This window comes from Sturnus vulgaris, chromosome 1, assembly GCF_052056855.1.
Source record: "Sturnus vulgaris isolate bStuVul1 chromosome 1, bStuVul1.hap1, whole genome shotgun sequence".
Taxonomy (NCBI): Eukaryota; Metazoa; Chordata; class Aves; order Passeriformes; family Sturnidae; genus Sturnus; species Sturnus vulgaris.
Genome location: NC_142243.1, coordinates 65,176,359 through 65,195,443, shown reverse-complemented (window position 1 = coordinate 65,195,443; position 19,085 = coordinate 65,176,359). Strand labels below are relative to the sequence as shown.

At 39.3% G+C, this 19,085-nt stretch overlaps 1 protein-coding gene across 12 annotated transcripts in view; it reads right to left on the bottom strand.

Annotated features, from left to right (window-relative positions):
- Positions 1–5,555: 5,555 nt before the first annotated feature.
- The window catches only part of DCDC2 (doublecortin domain containing 2), a 59,944-nt gene continuing 46,414 nt past the window's right edge, over positions 5,556–19,085 (bottom strand). For all 12 annotated transcript variants that reach the window (XM_088168622.1, XM_088168630.1, XM_088168636.1 and 9 more), the window contains 2 exons: positions 9,439–9,783; positions 5,556–8,185 (listed from right to left, as the gene is read on the bottom strand). In XM_088168622.1, coding sequence (XP_088024748.1) covers positions 8,078–8,185; positions 9,439–9,783 — 453 coding nt within the window. In that variant the 3' untranslated portion in view covers positions 5,556–8,077. The remainder of the gene's footprint in view (positions 8,186–9,438; positions 9,784–19,085) is intronic.

The window sequence follows — 19,085 nt, the reverse complement described above, 5'->3', positions numbered from 1 at the left end:
CATGCACAAGGCAAGTCCCAAACTTCTCTCCAGGAGCCATGCAGACCAGACCATCGAGCACTTATCTTTAAAACACCCTGCTGTGGATCACTCAGATGTTGGTTTAGAAAAACTCGAAGTGCACACCAAAGTATCTCCAGATCTGCTCTATAAGGAGGCTTCTGCCCATGTTTCCTGTGCATGTCAGGGCTATATTGATGCACACTCACACCAAAGTGCAGAGAACAGAGGGTGTCAAGGACTGCAGTCTGCATCCCATGTGTAAGGGAACTCATCTACCACTGGCTCACTGCTTCTATGCGGGGCTGAGCAGTTAAAGAAGCAAAGCTGCTGGGAGCACCACACTGAGCCCAATACCCACGGACACATGCTGCTGGTACATGCATCACTTACTTTGGCACAGGAGCCTCATAAGGCAGTGTTGTGTGTTGTTTTTTCGTTTGCTGGAAGCTTCCAGAGGAGTAGGCATTTGTCGGAGAGCAGGGACAAGCAGCACACCATGATCTGTTTCCCACATGCCCCAGCCCGGCCACTGCCTGCCCAGCCCCAGCAGCCACGCTCAGGGCTCTTTGCAGCACCAGGGCTCTCCCTGCTATGGAACAGCAGCAGAACCTCTGAGTGTAGAGAGGTGCTAGTGAGTGAAAAAAGGCTTAACACCAATATTAAGGCCTTTGAGATGAAGTTACCATTCCCCCTGCCACAAACAAACAAACAAACAACCCACACCTTTTATGCAAAAAAACCTCTGCTTCAGTCTCCCCACCGAAAATCATTCTTGGGAAGGTTATTCCAGGGATCCCATGAGCAAGCACGATTCTACTACGACAGATGTCTGCCTCCCTTTGCACACACACAGGACCATCTGCAAGCATCAGACAGAGGTACCCAAGAGGTTTAGCTATCTTACCTTCCTGTCCTGGGATAGCCTACAGTCATGGGGTCAGGGTACTTTGAACTGTGAAAGCTTTGCTCATCTTGAACTAGGCCTTGTGATGCATGAAAAGGAGAAATAGTCTTTACCCATGCCTCTTCCTTTGCAGAAGGAGAGACTACTTTTAAATAGTGGATGAAAATCCTAGCTCTTGTCTCACCAAGGTAATTTCTGTTCATTGCTAACTCTGTGGGGGTCAGTGGGAACAATAAGAGAATGACAGGATGGTATAAAGTTTAGGTTACTCTAAGGATGCCAGCCTTGAATCAACAATTAGTAAGGGAGAATCTGGTACAGCCATTATTTTTAGCAGTAACTTTTCTTACAACCAAACTGGAAGAAGCAAATGCAGCAGAAAAACAGAAGGATGAGGAGATTGTATACAGTGATGAAACCACAACATATGGCAGCAGAGGAAGCAAGGGCAACGTCTTTATGAGGACACCAAGCTGAGTACCCAAAGTGCAGTGGCAGCACTTTGTGACTGACTACTTATCTCTGACACCACCACTTAATCACTGAGAAAGAGGAGTTTAAATCGCTCAGATCTCTAGTTGAATCAGAGGTCCTTCCCAACTAATACAAGGAGAAAAGTCTATATATATATCACTGAAATCTGAATACATTTTCTTCTCTCAAGAGTGGGAGAATTCACTCACCTAGGTGAACACAAACCCAAAGTACCATCCACCCCCTAAGTAGTTGCTAATAAAGTAACAATTTCCTCTTATCTCAAGCATTGATTTTGTCAAGTTCCTTGACAGGTCTACATGTTCTACATCCATGTTCTAGAACATTCAACTGGTTCATCCACAAAATTGCTTCAGCTGAAGGCTGGACTGCTTATTTCTCCCCTTCCCCACCCCTCTCGGGGCTGGCTGTTCCCATCTTCTCAAGCAGGAGTCCCAAAGACTCACACCACTTCACCTCTTCCCAAGCACAGTTCCCAGCCACTGGGATACTCACAGTGTGGGAAAGTCTTGCTCAGCTAGGGAGGAAAGGGGAATTGGGAGTTAATTTCTTAATGACAAATATCTATAAGAATAATCTCATTTTAAAGAAAAAAGATCACTTGCTTAAAAATAAATGGTATTATATTGGAGGGGAAGGGACCTTTAGCATTTGACAGGATTTGTGTTACCAGGTGTAGCATTTAAATTGGAATATGCATTTCTAGAAATGCTTTTTCATTCTACTGTGTTAATCAGCTTTGAAGAAGAAGAAAACATAAATGGTTTAATATTTAAAAACTTAAAATCTGAACAGAATTTTTTTTTAGTTTCTGACAGAGATAGGATGAGAAAGAAGAAAGCAAGAATAGCCCTAAACAGAATTGAAAGCAATGTAGTGAGTTTCAATAAAAGGTTTTATAAGGATTTAAGGGAAAGTGCATTTCTTAAGTGTCTCAACACTACTCCACTATGGGGAAGAAGTCATGTTATTCCAAATGGAGAGTACAAACTGCTTTTTGCTGCCAAGCAGAGGGGCCTTGATGACCTGGAGAAAGGGGCTGGCAGGAACTGCCTGCAGCTTGGCAAGTGCCAAGTACTGCAACTAGGTGTTACAAACCAGTTTAAACACAGAGGAACAAAGAAAACTAAGTCTCTGTGAATAAAATGAATCAAACCCAGAAAGGTTCAAAAGGTACCCCAAAACTTGATTAAAGCCAGATGAGGTTAGATGTTGGTGCCAAAAAGTTGATATATTTTATTTAATAGTAAAAGAGGCAAAGAGAAAGAGAGAAGAAAGAAAATAATAGAAAAGGGAAAAGGGGTGTGGGTGAGACAGGGAGAGAGGGACAGGGGTTAGGTGGAAGGATATCAACCTCCCGAGGGTCCCAGTGACATCTCGTTGCTCCCCTCCATCTGGTCTTCTTGGTGGTGAGGGTCCCCCACCTCCTGCTAAAGTATAGAATTCAATGGATTAATGTACATTTGGGCAAGGTGGGAATGCCCATGTGCCTCCTGCGCAGGGAGCCAGTTTGACACTGTCCCTTGCAATACCGTGGATTTGTTGCATCATGTTGCAGTGCTCTAGTGCAGGGTCTGGAGACTCCTTTGGGGGGTCCTTTGATGGGTCACAACACCCCCTCTGCTGTCCTTTATGTGGATGTGGCTTTTCCTGGGGTGAAGGGGCCCCAGAGCTGAGCTTCTCTGCACAGCAGAGGATGGGTGTTCACTGCCTCTGGCTGGAGGCTTTTTTATCACCCAAAACCTCTCCTCCCCCACTCCTTTGGTGCAAAGCCTGATCCCTCTGTGAATGTATTCTTCTTCCCCCAGCCCAGACCTGAGTCACTTTACTTATCTCCATCAACAAGCAGTGTAAGGCCTCAGTGGTCTCCTCTGCTGCTTTTAAACAGTTTTGCTATAATAGGCAAAAGTCCTTCATGAAGATGTTTAAGCCATAAATTATAACATTTCAGTCTCCAACACCAGGGAGGGACAAGCCCTTGCAGCAGTAGATGCTGGGGCATAGCCAGCTCTGAAGCAGCTGTGCAAACACCTGGGACATGGAGGACCCCAGGATGAGCCCCGAATTGAAGGTGTCAAAGTGCCCTTAGGGCAAAGGTGGCTGACAGAACCCTGGGCTGCAGTGGGCAAAGCTCTGGCAGCAGGTCAGGGAGGTGACCTTTCCCCTCACCTGTGTCCAACTCTAGGCTCCCCGTGCAAGACAGACACTGGCCATACTGGAGAGAAGTCCAGTGCCAGTGCTTTCCTCAGCTCCATGCCAGTGCCCATTGGAAGGGAGCCAACAGCCACCAGATAGAGAAGGAGGCACAGAGCAGTGCTGGCAGGAGGCACGCACTCCATGATTTCCATACACAGAGCCTGGCCAGGGAACAGGCAGCCTGCCAGCAGGGAGGGATGGAGGCACCTCCATGTCCTGGATCCCTTGCTCCGGGCTGGTGCAGGGCCTGGCAGAGATGCAAAGGGCTGCCTTTCACCCTCCTCAGGCTGTGCCCCCAGAATGTGCAGCCAGTGGGGTGAGCTGGTGTGGGAGGCGTGAGGGAGGGAGGAAAGGCTCTGCAGCGTCTCTGAAGGAGTGGAGAGGGTTGGGACACACCAGGACCACCACCATATCCATGCTGGCACTGCTGGGAGAAAAACCTGCCTTGCATGGCAGAGAGCTCGGGAGGGCAGAGGGTCCCAGCTCTGCCAAACTCAGGCTGTAGATGCCGGGGAGAGGCTCATCCCTGGCTTTATAAGCACAGCCTGGTTCTTGCAGGACAGCCCCAAGCAAGGTCCTCTGACAGCCCCACCTGGCAATGCTGGGGACTTTGCTGCTCACCAGGTTAATACTAAAGGCCTTCCAATGTCCTGGTATCACGTGTTGCACTCTAGACTTGTACTTTCCTTTTTGAATTTTCCAAATCCTGTCCACTTTCTAGTGGCCCCCATAGCTTCCAGGCCAATATTTCCTTTTTACTTCAGTGTTTCAAGAATTCTGAGCAAAGCACTGAAGTGTACACACAACGTAAGAAAATAAGTCACCCTTTTTATTAGGTTGATATATATATATATAAGATTATATAATCATGTATAATTATAGCAAACTTCAACTACAACCATTAATATTTTCCCATTGCTAACATTCTAAGAAGATTGAACTATTAATATGCACATGATTTATGTGCAGTGTGTGTGAGCACACAGCAAATGCCTTCAGTTTCAGCACTCACACATGTCTATAAGTTGATGGATACAAATGTGCACAGACACAAGGATCTACAGGGAGCAGATGGCTCCACTGTCTGTTGCTGTGTCCACAGCACTACTTTTGATTAAAAATTAGATTGAAGGCTGTCAGCCACCCAAAACAAAACATCCTTGAGTGCATCCCATTCAATCATTCTGATTGCAATTACTAAATAAACACACCCTTCCTGGAGATACTTCATTTTGTGTTTACATTTTTTTTCTAATGGTTGTTTTAATGTACATTTGGGATAATCAATCAAAATAGCCCAGCAATCATCCTCTCCCTATATTTTGAAACAATCAGAATACACACACTGTTCTATTCTGCACACAGGTTTGTTTCACTGTACTTTATATGACACTGAGTGGGGATTATATTTTTCATGTTTTCACCCATTTGTTTCCACAAACCAACTTTATTTTGGCTCTGACATGTCAAGGCACCAAAGCATTAGTCAAAATTCAATGAAAACTGCAGTCCTATGGGATTTAAAATTATGCTTTAATGCTTTGCTGAAATTAGGAATCTCTGGAGGGAGGCATGTAGAAGTTTGGTAATTTTCCCAGGAATTTCCAGTGAACAGATAAAACTCACATCATTTCCTGAGTATTGCCTGAACAGTATACACATACCAATAAGCCAGGCCTAACCTGAATGGTGACATTAAAAAACTCCCTGAGCAAGTTTAACTGTGCCATTAGTCTCACATTTATAACTATGTATCAGCTAAATTGTCAACATATTTTCTTTCACAGTGGCAATACAAAAACTACCAAATGAGTTTTTTTGTTGGTTTGTTGTCTTTTTTTTCTAAGTTTTAGTTATGGGAGAATCCTATCAGTTGCAAAATCATCAAATTTATAAAGTCAGTAACCCAGATAGATTTAACATCAAACAGGCCTTGATATGAGAGAAAACACAGGAGTATCTGTACTAGTTCTCTTTAATAGCAAATTATTTTAAAAAATAAAAGCAAAACAAGAAAACAATTATTAAAAAAACCCTCAGATATAAGCTTAATAAAATAACATTATATAAACTTTACAAAATAATGCATTTCTCAGTTAAAACAGTTAAGCCATCACACACAGCAGATCAAGACAGAAAAACTATTAGCAAGACCACCTGTATCATTCTTGTTTAATTTCTAGAATTTTTAAGCATAAACTAGTGTCCCTAAATAAATGAACCTGATACAAAATTAATGTTGTCAGTGTTGCAAGGTCAATGATAAAATGGTTATTTCTCTATTTCCAAACAGTCTGATTTGCTTTTCTGAAGAAATATAACCTGTCTTTCTTACAAGAGGACAGAGGAGGAAACATTCTCAAAGTGGAGTAACACTCACAGGAATTTCTTGTTCCTATGAAGAAAAATGATAACGTTATATTTCCCTAGAATTTCGTTTAATTCTTTAAATTATTCTTACTGATGTCTGTAAGTCTTTTAAGTATGGAAAATACCAAACTTTTGGAGAAAGGAAAGAACTGACAGAAATTGCTGGGACTCAGAAGCTATAAATAGAAACCGGCAATGAAGGCACCCTGTGTCATTTTACCTTACCATCACCCACAGTTATTTTATCCATTCTGGTTCAGGCTTTTTTTGGTTTTGTTTTGGGATTTTTGTTTGTTTTGTTTTTCCGGCGAGAGTTGGGTCAGTTTTTACTTCTACTTAACTATGTCTTTTGAAATCCCAGAGAAACCAAATATTTGAGCATAGGCTTAATTGCTACCACAAAAAAAGGAAGCATGCATACTTTGCTTAAGAGCTTGACTAAATTAGGAGCTTCTTTTGAACTGATCACAAATGCAGTATTCCCTTCGATCTTTGACAGGCAGCTCAACAGAAGCTACAGGTTTAATAGACAGAAGGTCTCAAGAAGGTTTCACAGACAATTCAGAGATGACACAGGGCAAACTGTTCTAACGCTGTTCGTAAGTTTTTTTTAACACGTCTTTTATACTTACATTGCCAAAGCACAGAAATATGCTGAAGGATCTCCACCTATTTCTATTACATTGGAAAAATACAGTTAATAACTAGCAGAAGAGAAGGTGTTTGTTTGAGTTTCAGTTATGACAAGTGGTTCTTCCTTAAACAGTGCTTCAAGTTCAATTTGTTCATAAATGTAATTCTTGTCTTAATGGCATAAAATCAACAAAAAATGACATTAAGTTTCTTGTAGTAATAATTTACTAGCATTAACGATAAGGAAACCCACTATTTCTTTTGTATAATTAATAAAATTACGCTCAGGGCTGTATTTCTACGAACTACAAATTATTCCCATTACTAACAGAGAAATGATAAGAGCAATGGAATCACTGTCATTAAGAGAACTAATACCGTGGATCAATGCCTTATTTACTAATGCATATTAAGCCACAGCCTATCAGGAGACAGCTTGCTCAAAAGGATGATGACACACTTCCAACCATTAAGGCTATGCAAAGGGTTCATAAATGCAACAATCGTTCCTGACTTTTACAGAAAGCTGGTGGGCTCATTCTGATGTCTCACATATTAAAATCGCTCCATCAACAGCAATGGTTTCATGGAAGTTTCAGTATGAATCCAGGCATGTTCTTTTTTTTTTAGTTCATTAATAAATTAAGTTTCTCTTAGACTGAATTACAAATCCATTCAAATTCAACTTTTTAAACTAATCTACTACATATTCTTCCTTTATTTTTTTGTTCATGATGACAATAATTCACTATTTAGTAAATTAGTGCAGGATAAACAACAAAATTTTCTGTTTTAAATAGAAACAAGCTGCAGTATTGTAGGCTGTCCATATGTATTCATAGTACTAAATAAGTTCTATTTATGTATGCAAAACCTAGAAATTCTAATTAATATACTGAAAATAGACTATTTAGTAACATTGAACTGGCCCCTCACAATAGTAAACTGGTTTCTGTGGGCATAAATCCATTGGGTGAGGAACATAATCTAGTTATATCTTAATGTTATATCTGAAAATTATACCTATCATATGGAATTTTAGATGAAAAACTACACATGTCCTAGTTAAAAGGTAAAAAATAGTTTATTTTCCTGAACAAATCTGCAAAGAAGTTTTGACATTAAATCTGAGTGGGTCTCTTTTCCTTTCCCTGGAACAGTGCAATTTTTGTGGTTATTCTATTGCTGCTATCTCATATCTTAGAATTGTTCATTTCTAATACTACTATAAAGTACTCTTGTATTTTCCCCCTCAAATTCTGGCAGAAAATCTCAACTTGTAAAAATAATTCTATGTTCTTCTAGTAGATATAAATGCTTGTTTTTCATCAGTCCACAGTGCATCATCATCTCACGACTTATTATGTGGGTACTCAACCTGCCCTTCTAATGTAAGTTACCAAACACAAAAAAATAACATGCTTTACATTTAAAGTGTTATCCTTTTTCATTTTCTGCTCATTACTTTTTTCCTGTTTATGCAACTGCCGCATAGTCATTGCTCTGGTCATTCTTTTCACTTTCCTGTGGGCTGGTGACTGTCACCCTTGGATTTGTGGATGTCTTTTCAAGACCGGGATCAACCTGAAGAAAAAGGACAGGCACTGTTAACGTCATCAGGTACCAAAGATTTCACTTCATTTCAACACAGCATTAAGGACTTCATATTAAGTTTTCCACAAGGTATTTTTAATGTGAAAAAAATGTTTTCCAAGAGTGATCACATTAAAATTTTCATTTAATTTATACTTGTATATCTTCCAAAGGAGAAAGCACTCACATTAGAGGTTCCCCCTCTACAGTTCTTTCATCAAGCACCCAGTTACCCACATATGCATTTAAAGTGAATGCTCACCCACTTTTCCATAAATAGCTTCAGCTTATCGAAAACAAACAAAAAAATCAAATATATGAAGCACAGAATAAATTCAGACCCCAAGATAATGTCATGTTACTCAGCTCTCTCAAGTGAAAAATATTCTTGTGTGTCATACAGGAACAGAAAAAAGCCCAGTTTCAAAGTGCAAGAAACCATTCCCAGTGTCACAGGAAGCAGAGGAAGAGGCTGTTTTCAGCAGCCTGTAGGCAGGGAATGTGCAGCAATTTGCTCTGCTTCTGACACTCATGAATCCCACTCTTCCTAGACCTGGATTCTCCCCAGCAAACCAAACACTTAGTTTCCACACTCTGTGAGCTGGTCAGCTCATCTGACAATCAGAGGAGTTCTAATTTAGGTGGGTTACATCCCTCCATGTAAGCCAAGCATGTTACCATGTATCCTAAATTAATAGGATATTTGATTTTAAACTCACTAAAGCCCCTTGCTTTGAAGGATCTTGTTCATATCCACTGTATTTTTCAATTTCTAAGAAAAAAAGATGAAACTTCCACAAAGCAATGGCAAAAGCTCTTTATGAAATGCAACTTTTGTGAAAGTCAATTAATCAAAATAATGAGGCACTGGTGTCATGAACACACTCTTCTGCTCTGTCCTAAAAGACAACGTAGTGTAGAAATATATGAGTCTACTCTTCTGGAAACGGCAAGATTTTTTTTCATTACTTTTTTCCAAAATTCAGCATACTAAGGAAAGTGGAAGATGCAGATTCATCAAACAGTGAGAAACATCTGCTTTCTCAGTAGGAGGGCATATAATGTAATTACTGATGTAACTGATCTATACAGATGGAAAACAACTTTTCCACAAACTGAAGTTCTCATAAATGGTCTCAGGACTTTATCAGAAATTAACTACTTAGAGACCAAATGAGAAGCCTAAGGCTGAGATGAATGAGGAACAATAACATAAGGAAAACAGTTTGAACAAATAAACACACCTGGTTCTGACTGTCAGAATCCTCTTTTATTTCTTCTTCAGGCTGAAGATCACCTTGGTACTTCAAATGTTCCATTCCCTCACCATTTCCTTCATTGTTTTCGCCATTTAAATGGGTAAGTTCCTTTTCCTCTGCTTGGTCAACATGCTGTGTTTCTCCTGCTTCATCTTCATAATTTTCATTTAATTTCTTTTTGTTTTCTTCCACTTCAATTCTTTCTTTAACAGTTTCCCCACTTTCCTCTCCATTCACTTCTGGATATTCTTCCTCTCCTTTATATGCCTCCTCTCCCCTGTCATTTTCTTCTTCTACATTTTCTTCTTCATCTACAGTTTCTGCTGGTCTCTGGTGAAAGGAAAAGCAGCAGCATTATGAGGCATTTTAAATCAGAACACTCCATGCAATTCTGAAATGTGACAGACATCAAATTCACAATTACATCATTCCTGAGAAATAAGTATGCTAATTTGAGGTTTGTCTACATGGACAGAAAATTATGCTCCTGTACTTGCCCCGTAACGCCCTTTTATTCTTCATTTACAAAATGTGTTGGTGAGATTTAAATTTATTACACGAGGTTTAATCCATTTGACCACACTCAAAACAACTGGAATGAACTAGATTTAACTGACACAGCAACAGCTTACTGTGTTCCATCTATTCCAGGTTCTCTGACTTTCTAGCATTTAGTACATACTTGTTTGTAAAGTCCTGTCACAAGAAAATATCATGTATTGCTAGCCCACAAACTGTTCCCCAAGAAGCATTTTACCTATGGACCAGACCATGCCATGACCATCAATTTTATCTTCTTTGAATACACAGAAAAGTAGTTAGAGACATGAGGTAGACCTACCACTGGTCACTTCCAAGACATCATTCCTTTTCCCAAAGATCCCTGTGTAGGGTGGCTTGGTCAGGTTTTGCTGGACATTTGGCAGCAATCTTTTCCTATACAGAACTGGGCCAGCAGCCAGAAGGACCAAGATCTTGCTTCACCTTGTAGAAGAAACTCACTGTGGATAAAGCTGCTGGCAGCATCACCTCATGACAGTCTCCCAGATATACAAATTGCCTGGTCTTTGTCATTTGCCTTCCAGTTTCAGCTTTAGAGTCGCCTGACTACTCAGTCAACCAATGCTTCCACCTGCTAAGATTACTTATGTCCTTGTGTTGAGGTATGAATGGAAATAAAGTGAAAAAATCCCACAGGGGCGACAAGGTGTCTGCATCCCACCCAGCCTCATCAGACTCTAAATCTAAAGCAAACAAGATGAGAGCGATAGATTATCTCTTAATCAAAACTGTTTGGAATTTTACATCCTCAGTAGCTCCTTTATGCAAGCAGCTATCTGCTACAGAGATGTCTTCTAAAAATTTCTTATCCTCACTGATCCTAACATTTCAAAAGAATTCTCTCATCATCTTCAACGTATTAATAAAAGCCAGTTCAGTAAGAATTTATTGAAGCCTCTTGATGAAATATCTTGATTTTCCTTTGATATCTAAGTAGCAACATAAGACAACTTTATTATGCCAGTGCACAATGCCACATTTGCACAGCTGCAAAAAGGAGAAGTTATTGTGTTGCAATAATCCACAGAATACGGAATTACCAGAAATACTACTTGGTTACATGACCAGGTAAATACTGGCTCCATAGTGATTTTTGAAGTACAGACATTTCTATGTGTTTTTTATTCAAGTCTTTCTGACTCACTTTCATCTAGTAACATCAAACTAGCCTTATTACCACTAAAATAAAACTTTAACAAGCCAAGTCTTTACAGAAACCTTCAAAGAAGGAACTGTCCAAAGCAAATTTGATCCAACCTTCACAACCTGCAGCACATAAAGATAGCAAAGCATCTGTAGATCCATAAATTCTCAGAAGTTACCTTCTACTCTTAGACATGTTATCTACTATTTTGCTTTCAGTCTGCTAAGGAAATTAACAGCTCTGGATTCTGACCAGAAACAGGCGAGGGTTGGACAAATGCATGCACCAGACACCACTAGATAAAAATGTGTTTGGTTTTACTTAATGACATCTGCTTGCTTTGACATTACACACACTAAAGAAAGAGAGGATAAAAAAAGTCAACACAGACTTTTGCAGTTAATTGTTGTAGTCATCCAAGGCATTACAATTTCCAGCTTTTTGGTAGTGAGTACAAGCAGAAGTGAATATATGCTCTTGCCTGCATGGCTTTAGTATAGTGGCTCATTCTGGACTGCAGAAGAAAATTTGTAGGCTTTATGCCACGGTGTAAACATATGTATCCCACTGCTTTAACTGGTTTCACTGCTGTGGAAGCAGTCTTTGGCATGGAAGCAGTGTGGACATTTGAGAGACAGTGACTTCCTAAACTGCTATGCTAGCTAGACTCATTAGACCTTATCTGCCTAAAATAGGTGAGGATGCAAATTTTTGAAGAGTGAAATCTGAGCAACACAGAATATAAACACAGCATTATTGAACTCACTGAAAAGCTCACAGGGCATAGAACTGGCATGGAATAACATTCAAATTCCACCTAATTTAACTTGACCAATCAAGCTAAATTGCAAGAAAAATAATAGTGGAAAACAAGATGAGTAGAACAACTCCCAGAACAAATCCCATCAGTGCAAGTATAATGTTTTTATAGTAACTGAAAATTTCGAATAGCTGAGCATACTACTATTACATTACTATTTCATTACTATTACAGACAAAAATAAAAAGCCACATTTTCAGCTAATAATTGGAAAGCAAAATGCTTTCTTCTTTTAATCTCTTTTCAAGCTACATTACATAACAATGGGCATTTCAAACAAGTTAAAAATCAACATTGATCCAGAGGAAAAGACCTTTCACAAGGTAGTCTAAAATGTGGTACAGTTCCCCCTGCATGCAGAGTCAAAGGTAGCCTTTAAAATGTGGATATGACCACTGACTGTGCATTTCAGACTGCACAGCAGACATAAGGCACGACTGTAGGGAGGAAACTGAAGGCCAAAATCACCCACCAAATAGTACACTGCTCTTTATATTAAAGAAGTGTGATACTTCCTAGTGAGATCTTTTTGACCTATTCACATATGCATAAATTAGCATTCTCTATTTTAAGTACACTTGCTTCACTGAGAAAGAAGTAAACTTAGTAAATTTTGGATTTTTCATATTTAGGAAAAGAGAATGTTTATCTGCATGTATACATATAGCAAAGAAAACAGAAAAAGGGAGAAAACCAGATAATAGTCCAAAGCCTGTAAATGCTGTAAATGCTTAACTTTACCATCTTGAACAGTTTCAGTGATAGCAGTGAACCTGAAATAATGAACTAAAGCCTACATTAAAGTACTTGGTGGGTCAGGGTGTAATTTAAAGTCCCCTGGAGTCACTGGGGACCTTTTCATTGAATTTGATGCAGTCCAACCATACCTCCAACTATGACTGTAAAAATTGTCTAATATATATGCACCAACATTGCCACAAACTGTGCTCTCTCAGTCAGAATAAATCAGGATGGGCACCCTGGAAGCAAAACAGGTATGATGATTGAGACCTACCTATCCCTGCAGAAATTATCAGACTCAAGTCAGCAACGACTTTGTATACTGACAGGGAAGCAGTGATATTTCCCATCTTAGTTTTTAGCTTTTCATCACTCGCTTTTTAAATAACCAAAATATTCTCAGTCAGAACTTCCTGTATGGAATGAATTGCATGGATAGTCAAGACAGATGTGGGAGTGCTCTTCTTGCTGCTCAGAAGTCCAGAGCTCAGCCTTTGGCCATTGTGTTGGATGTTGCCCCTCACATTTGCAATTCCTACAGAAGCTCAGGGCATCTCAAATCCAGAGAAACTCTGGATGTATCTCCAGGCCTGAGTGCCTGAAGTCTATCACCTCTAGGTAACACAGTTGCCATAAGGATATCAAAGATCATAACAGACAACAAAAGACACATCAAAAACTCATATTGGAAGCAACCAGCCACTGAACAGGGATACTATAATGAACTACAGAATAAATATTCCTGCATTAGTTTAGTTCTGCATACGCACCTCAAAAATCAACTGCACAACTTGGACTGGAGAAGCATTCCTATTCCTTAAGGTAATTTTCACAATCGAGTTCTAGGGCAGGGAGCTTTTCCAGTCACTGTGCTAGTTTATCCCCATTCCTCCTATAGCGAGAACTAACCATAATAAGATTTATAATTTTGCCTTTTCAATGGTTGAAAGGAAATAGGAAGTAACCTTCCTTTTTGCATTGCTGGTTGCTCTTTTAAGTGAAGGTGATGCTTTTGCAGTTTCATGCTTGAAAACACATTACTTAAAATAACTAGTTTTCAAATGATACCTTTGTGTTCTTTATTTGTCATGGACTATCAATAAAAAGACTCACTGACAAAAGACTTCTATATGTACATTGAAAAGCATATTCAACCAAAGGCACGCAGAAAAACTGAAGCAATTCTCAGCTTCTTACTGGAAACATGGACCTAGCTCACCTTCTGGAAACCTCCTGACTTAATTAACAGGTTGATGAGGAACACAGCCAATTTCATTTTGAATTCAAGAAGTATGATTGCTTGACAGTATTTTTCATCTCAGCAAAAACAGAGTGTTTAAAAAAGAAAGATGTATTCTAATTACACTCATCATGCTATCATTCATTAAGACCTACATTACCAAATGCCACCATCACTCAAAAGCAGTAAGTCAGGAAATCTTCAGACATTGAAGCACTTGGCTTTTTTCCCTCTAGGGATGCTAATGTAAACCTCTCAGAAGGTTTGTACATGACTGATACTGAAAAGTGCAGTATCACAAATCATTTGAGGCAGAAATTATTTTGTACCATTAATATAAAACATAATTTTGCTTTATTGAAGTTGTTTGGAAATGTTTACTTAGCTAATGGTCACAGCAGACAAATAATGAGGTAGACAACAAAAATCTTAATGGTCATGAAAAGCAGCATGAATGCATCTCACAAATGCAGCAACAGGAACACTTGACTTCAATTGCACCAAAGGTCTCCAGAACTCCAGAGCTCCCCTGCTCCTACTCAGGAATGTTTTGTAGCAGCACTGCACAGATTCCAACAGTGAAACATTTTGTTCCTGAACCAGAAAGTGTTGCTAAGTGACAGCAGCCCTCTTCTCTTCCACATCATTTACAAAATCCAGGCTCTTAAAAACAAGCAATGAATAGTTAAGGTTCAACTGTCTTACACTTCCCACATAGTTCCCACATTTGCACAAAATGCACTGTTGCTCCTGAAGGCAAAATGTCTTTATCCCCACAACATTTAAACTCCAAAATTTTTATGAGATGGGTGCCATTATTTTCTTTTTTTTACAACATGTACAGCACCTGAATCCACTGAGTCTAATTTTTCATAACATCACAGCGCCCAGAGCTCCAACTAGAATGAATAGAAACTAAAGAACTTGAAGTGTAGAAAAAACAGCTTTTCAAACTCCTTTCATTGGTTTCATTGTCTAGTAACTGGGAGCATACTTCATCACACTTCATTCCTTAGTGACAATGCAGCCACGATAGAGAAGCAAACATCTTTGAGCACTGTCCCCAGGATAAGAAGGACACAGACCTCTCCTCAGAGGTCTCAGAGAGTTGAGGGTGCTCAGTCTGGAGAAGAGAAGGCTGCAGAGAGACCTCACAGCACCTTCCAGGGCCTGAAGGGGGCCTTTGTGAATTCTGGAGAGGATCTTTTTACATATAGTGACAGGACCAAGGGGAATGACTTCAAATGGACAGACGGCAGGGTTGTATTGGCTATCAGGAAGAAATTCTTTACTGTGAGGGTAGTGACAAACTGGAACAGGTTGCCCTGGGAAGCTGTGGATGCCCCATCTTTGGAAGTGTTCCAGACTAGGATAATGAGGCTCTGAGCAACCTGGTCTAGTGAAAGGTGTCCCTTTACCTGTGGTAGAGGGGTTGAAATGAGAAGATTTTTAAGTTCCTTTTCAACTCAACTCATTCAATAATTTTATGATCTTATCAGATCTTTACCTTTCTAAGTCAAAAATACTTTTTTCCATCTACTTCAGTAATACTTTTGTTTATTTTTTCCCCACAACATTTTGCACGTGTTCAATAAAATTCGCCTAAACTTCACTTCCTACATAATACAGTATGATCTGCTGAGGGTACCTGTAGATAATGAGAAAATTGTTAAGCATTTTTTAAAAAGTCCTACTGAGACTGCAAACATACAAAAATAATTTTGTAAGTTCTTCTATAATTAATTTAAAATTCCCTGTAAGTTAAGCAATTAGAGAAACTGCCTGATCTAGGATTGCTGAAATTTTTGAAATTGAAAACTTTTTTCAAAGTGGCATCAAAACTAGATTTACAAAACATTTGCATTTCCAGGCTTCACTCAGAAGAACTGAAGGCCTTTCAACTGTTGGCCACACAGGTCTCTAAAGACAAGATCAGGCATTGCTACTACAACTTCAGAAATCAGAGTCACCCAATACAGAAACAGAGGAAAGATCTCCCTCCTCATTCTGAACTGCAAGGAACCAATGGGAGTAAGTTTCCCTATCTCACACAGACTAACAATAACAACATTAAGTGTAAATCAGTGGAGCTGAAAGAAGAACATGCAGTGGAAAATATCTGCTGGCTTGTCAGCACTCAGAATTCATAAGGCTTAAATTACAGCTGCATCATTTGTAGCAAAATTTGAGCATAAGAAGTTCTGCATGCGTTCTTTCTAAATGCCATTTTGAAATCTTTACTGATGTAGTGCAAAATGTTTCCTCATGAAAAATTGTAGCTTTTTTAATCAAAGAATGTCTCTTCAAGCAGTCAGCCTGTTGTAATGTTGAATCAACATAAACTTTAACATTTTGCCTTCGGCAATGGGGAAGATAAACATTTTATTCTGCTCACTGAGGTGAATCTTGGGTCTCTAAAGCAAAATGTATACTCCATAATGAAAACTGCAAATTAAAGGTGCAATTTTTCTGCTACTGATGGCATACTCCAGCTCACCTAGGGGAGATACATAATCTCATATCACATCACAGCCCAGGAAATGGGAAATAATGAGTGGAGGACTGCATTAATCAATGGACATGTCTGCAAAAGTAGAAAGCAAATGGATAATGAAAGAACCAAGAATATGAAATCTACAGAAAAACTCCACATCAGTGCCCGTTACATAAATTTATCATCAACTAATTTTACAAACACAGGAAAGAAGCAGATGGGGATGATGAATCTGGAGGGAGGGAAATAACCCAAAGAACAAACCAAAACCAAAATGGAGACTATTTCTACATCATATCTTAATAGCCAGTATCATATACCCCATGGCGAAACAGGCTGGCACAACAACATGCCTGAATTCCTTACAGGGTCATGCACTGGAAAACTTCAGATCTCGTAACTCTCATGCTTACTCCACCTCCCAAGGGCTCAGCATGGAAGAAGAACAACCATGGTTATGGAAATGGATAAACCAGTGCAAACTTGCAGTGTTATTTCAGTATTATTACTAGAAACTGCTGCTTTTGTATTTTAGAACTTATATAGAATGAAAGAAAAAAGAGTCATTTTTTCTGAAAGCTTTAAAAGTTAGAATTTTTTCTCTCGGAGTTACTTTGAATATATTTGCATTATTACCAGCAAATTCAAACTAACACACTTAATTACCATTTTCAATAAGAAACTACTATTATTTTGATGCCTCACTGTCAATAACCACCTTGTTCCCTTGCTATTTGCACAACTGATTTCATAGTCTGTCATCAGTCCCCATGAATGTTGACACAGCGATGCAAACAACCAACTTGGAGTAAGCCTGCATATCAAAAGAAAAAATTAATCATATTGTATTTGGGAGCTCAAGCCTCGGTAAAGAATATAGAACAGAAAGGTCTGGTTTGGTTTAAGGCAAAATACTCATTTTTAATTTCCTTGATGTTCAATTACAACCGTCAGCTAGTCTGGAGTAAAGCAAACCCTGTTCTTTTAATGTGTTTTCAGCTGGCAGACAGCATTTTACAGAATAGGACATAAGCGAGAGTCTAGCCAGTATAACTCTAGGTTTAGTTAATGGCTAATCTGGCATTTGTTCAACTGTGCACTTCAAACAGCAAGACAGAGAAGGTGCATAAAAAGAAAAAACATGACTCTCTATCTTCACCACCTCATTTATGTGGCTGATGGAAATGATAGCCTATCAGAAGTGTCAGCAATCTAGTGAAAGCTGGCATGTAAATATTTATGCATTCTGCACGATAGTCAAGCCCTAGCTGGCTGTCCTTTCCCATATTTCTAGCAATAACAGAAACTGCAGTGCAGATAAGAAAAAGCTAAAATTAGCATTTCTGTGATTAAAACATCACAGAATTTAAGACAATTTAAAATGATCATTAATACAAACCTGAACATGCTAAATGCTAAATGCTTCTACAGTTAGAGTAACCTAAGTTAACTGGGAATAAAAAGTACTCCATGCTACTCAGAAGGACATGGCTTCTTGCCAGATTACCAAGGAAACTATACATTAAGTTTTAACATTATATATAAACCATGGCCTGTGTTGCAATAAATTTTGGTACTTTGTTTGGCTTTTATGGAAATACAAAAATCAGATTATTCATAGTGTGCATGACTGATTTTTTAAATATTTTTTCCCTATCAGATACACTTGCTTCCAGTTCCTCGTCCAGATAGAAAAATGTGTTGGTAGCAAATGAAAAGTATTTCCATCTGAACATGATGGATGGACCTTGGTACATGAGCTTAGAGGTATCCAGGAAGTTCCTAGCATTGCAAGCTTGCCAGCACATCTGACGCTTGCTGGCAACTGTGTGAACAGTTCCTCTGCCAAACAGAGAAGTGGTAGTAGAGAGTTTTTTTCCCCTCCCTAGGGATGGTCACCATCCACTGGCAGAGGCAAACTGGTGAGACACACAGAGCTACTGCCTGTGCTGTAGGATCTCTGTGGAGAAATAAGGCAGCTGTCTCCAGGGCTGGATTTCATATGAATTGCAGTCAGCCTAAAAACTAAGGCCTGACAACCCAATTTACACAGCCAAATGTTCTACGCTACCCAGAGGAATTCTTTACACACCTTCAGAGGCCAATAAACAGGCTAATAATTTCTGAATTTTATTATTACACTGTCAAGACCAGAGCAGGATGTGCTTCAGAATGTTATAAGAAACAAAGATTAAGACAACAGCTGGCACATTCTTCCCCAATGTCAGTGCTATCAAATATAACACAACACATCCTAATTATCACGACACCTCACCAGGACAACCACAATTAACAGGGCTGATGAGCCCAAAGGTGTTCATCATATGAGACTCTGAGGCTGGGGCAGGTATGTGCTGTGAGAAGACACAGCTGTAGCATTCCTTCTATCAGGGACCAAGACAGTCATGTTCTTGTTGCTTCTATCACCTGATATATGTGTCATCAAGAACAATATCTATAAAATAGCTGAGCAACATTCCTTCCCATTATGGTGAATAAATAATGAGAATGACCCTTCTTAGCAACAGGAGCCTAAGATAAAATCTGTATTTTTTTTAGATGGTATGGTGTCAGTCTTTGAAGTGGCTAATAAGTTCATAAAACATCTATTTCCCCTCAGGCATTGTTTTTA